The 4569-nt window shown below is 29.7% G+C and overlaps 1 protein-coding gene across 1 annotated transcript in view; it reads right to left on the minus strand.

The window, feature by feature from the left end:
* The window catches only part of LOC117178725 (paramyosin, long form), a 182364-nt gene that overhangs the window by 176169 nt on the left and 1626 nt on the right, over window positions 1-4569 (minus strand). The window contains exon 2 of the mRNA XM_033370156.1: window positions 4081-4137. Coding sequence (XP_033226047.1) covers window positions 4081-4137 — 57 coding nt within the window. The remainder of the gene's footprint in view (window positions 1-4080; window positions 4138-4569) is intronic.

The following is a 4569-nucleotide window of genomic DNA, read 5'->3' on the forward strand; positions in this document are numbered from 1 at the left end:
GGACAATCTTTATTTCGTCTTTCCTTACTTTCAATCCATTTACATATAGCTGGTCTTGGGTCCCAGGAGCATAATGGTGGCATATTGAAGTATATGTACAAGCATAAGTTTTCGGTGTCTAAATTAACCGACGATCGATGTGGAGATTTCGCGAAGTACACTCCAGTCAGAGTTCCCGAAGCAGCCTAAGCGCGAAACTCAGAGGAACAGTAGACCAAATTTGTCTCGAGCGAATGATTCCCTTTTTTTTTTTTTTTAGTTTTCGTGTAAAGGCTGGGCCGTGCAGTTCTGAAATTTGCTTAGATTATGCTCTGTAATTAATTATCGATGTGCATGCCCTTTAAGAACTCAGAATAGTGTCATAGCAAAAGCTTATGCTCTCCCTAAAGTTCACAGACCTAATTTCAGTTGGAGAATAATTGTTTCTACTATTAATTCAGCAACTTACAATTTATCAAAGTATATTTCAAATATTTCAAATATTCCAAAGCCAGTTTCTGTTAACAGTAGTTCGTTTGTCAAAAATGGTTGGGAACTTAATGATTGTTTAAAAAATACTGATGTACGAAAAACTTATTTAAGAGTTTCTTCAGATGCTGGGTCCATATTTTACAGCATCCCACTAGATCTTGCTTTAGATTTCGTTTGAGAACAACTTAGTTTAAATCATAACTCAATAAAAATAACAAAAAACGAATTTCTAATAGCTACTAGAACGAACTTTAATGTCACTGTTTTCTCCTTTAACAATAAATTTTTAAAACAAATTTCGGATTGCCCTGTGATTTCACCTTTATCTCCATTTGTTTCTAATTTAGATTTACAAGATATTGAAAAAAGCTGTACAATCAATAGATTTCACACATATTTTATATAAACGTTATGTCGATGACATTTTAGATATTGTTCCTACTGACAAGATTGAAGTTTTCTTAAATGCATTTAATAGTATTGAAAATTGTATACATTTTACTCATAAATGCAAGATTAATAATGTTATTAATTATTTTGATTTGCAAATGATAAAAACTCCAAATGTTGATTTATTAACAAATTAATACAAAAAATCTTCTTGTTCTGGTAGATACTTAAACTATAATTCTCACAATTTATCTTGTCACAACATTTGTTTCAATAAATGGTTCAGCAGATAAATGTGTTAAATTAAGGGATATCCAATTCCGGAAAGAAAATTTAAATCAAATAAAAACAACTTTAATACATAATGACTATCCGCTCGAGTTAGTATACGGCATTATTACAGAACGCGTTCATGAGATTTACAATAATAGTAATAAAACTGACAAAAAAAATCAATGGAGTTATACTTACAATAGGTTTAATTTAAATGTTACATTACCTTACATTCAGGGTCTATCTGAACAGTTAAGGAATTCACTTTAAAAACGTAATATCAATTTTGATTAAAAACAAAAATACTTAGGATAATTATTTATTGAAGAGGAAATACAGTGATTCCATTGGAATTTTATCTGGTGTTATTTATCTAATATACTGTAAATGTTGTAATAAAACTTATATAGGTAAAACTGGCCGGAGATTAAAAACCAAAATTGCTGAACACAAAAAAGATTGTGAAGTTTGAAATTTAAACGCATGTTTGTCACAACATTCTTGGAATGTTAATTATTACTTTGATTTTAATTTTGGAAATATTAAAATATTAGCTACAGAAAAAACGCATAACAACGACGTATTAGTGAGTCTATTTTTATAAACGAATTTCGAAAGATTTCAGTTAACTTACACATTAAAATTCTAAATATTAAGAAAATTTATCAAAGTATTATAAAACAATGTCATCTGTTTGATTACAAACTTTCTCAATTTTAATTAAAACTTATTTTGGAGCTTCCTTATCAGTAGTTTCAATGAAAACTCGTCCATTGTCTGTTATCGTTCATGACGTACACTGTTTTCAGGTATTTTTAAACTGTCATTTTTTTATCGTCCTTCCTAACCTACGAAAAAGTATTCTTTTTATTTTTTAGAAAATGTCGTCTTTAATTGATTCAAGTTTCATTCATTTTTTGAAACTTCATTATAACCATATTCATTGTTTTAAAAATTTTACTTATGAAAAACATTTTTTGACTGGAAAAATTTCTGATGACATCGTTTTTTACTTTTGTTTCTTACTCTAAGACATTAATCTTATGTTTTCTTAATTCAAACTTTGATAACTCAGGTAAAAAAAAATTATATTAATCTACGAAATTATTTATCATGCTTGTTTTCCCTAATATTACTAATTGTAAAAATATAATTATAAACACAAGGGAAAAACATAAGGAACAATTAACGATTTTATTAAAATAATTAGAGGTGGTTCGCGACCCTTTTAGTAACCCGTATCTAGCCTTATACAATAAATGATCACTGAGTAGAACTTGCATATACTGTTTTCCATCTGATTTTGTGCTTGGGAATGCCTCAAGAGTATTTTAAGTCTAAAATGAAAATAATCGGTTAATGTCTTTTTGAAAAAACTCCCTTTTTTAATATTTTTCTAATTTTCGAATGATCAGATCTTATTTTCTAATAAAAAAGTAAAGGAAAAGATATTATGGAAATATACTTAAAAGATATGAAAAAAAATATTAAGAATTGAGGTTTGACAAAAAGTACTCTATCGATTTTGTTCATATCAGCTTAATATACTGGGGAGGCATCTCCATACATAATCAAAAGAAAATCTGTATGTAAAATTAATTTCTAGTGGAAATTGGTTCAAGATGGTGGGTTGTGCCACATCTCTAAATATTTTTAATTAATCTACAAACATTGAGAATATCTTATTTTACCAAATAATCTATCAATTATGTTAGGCTTTTGGAGGGGGATAGGAGTCAACGATATCCTAAGTCCATATTAATGTTACTATAGTCATCTATTATATAAAAAGACTTACGAACGGGGCAGACGGTGGTCGATAATTCCAAAAATTACGCTGAAGTAATTAATGGATAACACCTAACACCAGGTGGGGGAGTGTTCTCTCAAAAAATTGAAGAAAATTTTTGTTGGACCACCCAATTGCTTGCAATGTTATTTATTAATTTTTTGGGATATGTCAAAACTATTTTAGTATACAAAAAAAATACTTTGCGCAATTTCCTCCTAAAAGATTTTGGAACTTTAAAAAGTTATTTTTACAAAAAAAAATTCTGATGGTCTTGTGTAAAATACTAAATATTATTCATTAAGATCGCATAGAATCGCAGAAAAGTTATTTATATGATTAATGCAAAACATCAGCGCAATGCTAATTATATGAAATTAACATCAAGGTGAATGCAGCTCAGGTGATATGACACCCTGATCTTACAATCTCAGTATACAATAATTTCGGATTATCATGCCAATTTTGTAATAGGAAAGTATCAGTGCGTAAATATTTATAATATATATTCCACAATATTAAAAACAAATCGACCTGTTTGAATTTAATGGATTTTAAACTGCACTTGTTCCAAAGTTGGAAGTCTGAAAAATATCTTCACGAGGACATCGAAGGATTAGGGACAGTCTGAAATGTAACTCCTTTCTGAAAGCCAAAAAGCCTCTATTTCAATCATCAATCACAAAAAACGTGAACATCTCTATAACCTAAATTAATCACGTCTATTCCTCTCCTTACAAATTTATCTTAGCATGACATTTTGTCTGAGTCGGTGCAGTTCACGTATTTTTCGGCATAATTTAATATGACAATTTTTCGCGTTTTGTAGTCAAAATAGATCGCAATCATTTATGTAGAGAAAAGCATAATCTTCCGAAGAAAAAGACTCAGTAATGTTAGAAGTCTAAGACGTCTCGGCGAAGGACTGAGCAATCACAGAAATAGAAACAGCATGAGCTGGAAATTTCAACCTAGTCTCCCTACTTTGCAGCACCATGTTCGGTTTCTACGCTACGCTGAAATCCAGGGTATTTCGATAAAACGAGTTCCGAAAATAATTTTTCAACTAATGATCAGCAGCGCGTATTTTTCGTCCAACGTCATGCCACTAGCTTAATTCTCTTACAAGTTACAAGAAAGAAAAAGAAAGTACTTACTCTCTGACGTAGCTCCCTCTCACCCTCGAGGTCGTCTTGTAAAAGTCGGATTTTGTCCTAAAATGAAAACAGGATTCATTTTTTAAAAGCAAATGCATAGATGAAGCCGCATGTATGTTCAAATTTACATTCGTCATTAAAAATCTATACTAGGTTGTCCCGCCGAATCATAATTTTCAGATTTTTTAAAACGTTGAAGCAGAAATATTATTCAACAATAATTTTATTTTTATTATAAAAATGTCAGAATACTTTTGGTGTCAATATTTAAAAACTTAGTAAACCCATTAAAATCTTGAAAAGTTGAAGGGTTTGTTATATTTTTGTCCTATTTTTAACATTGAAATCCCCTTTTAAGTTGATGGAAAATATTCTTCTGTCTGTAAATACTATTTGAAAAGATATTTAAATTATAAAACAAATTAAACAATCATTATAGGGTCTTACTGAGAGCTACTGCCATCTATGAAAATGACAGCGACTTCCAGT

This window comes from Belonocnema kinseyi, chromosome 8, assembly GCF_010883055.1.
Source record: "Belonocnema kinseyi isolate 2016_QV_RU_SX_M_011 chromosome 8, B_treatae_v1, whole genome shotgun sequence".
NCBI classification, from domain to species: domain Eukaryota; kingdom Metazoa; phylum Arthropoda; class Insecta; order Hymenoptera; family Cynipidae; genus Belonocnema; species Belonocnema kinseyi.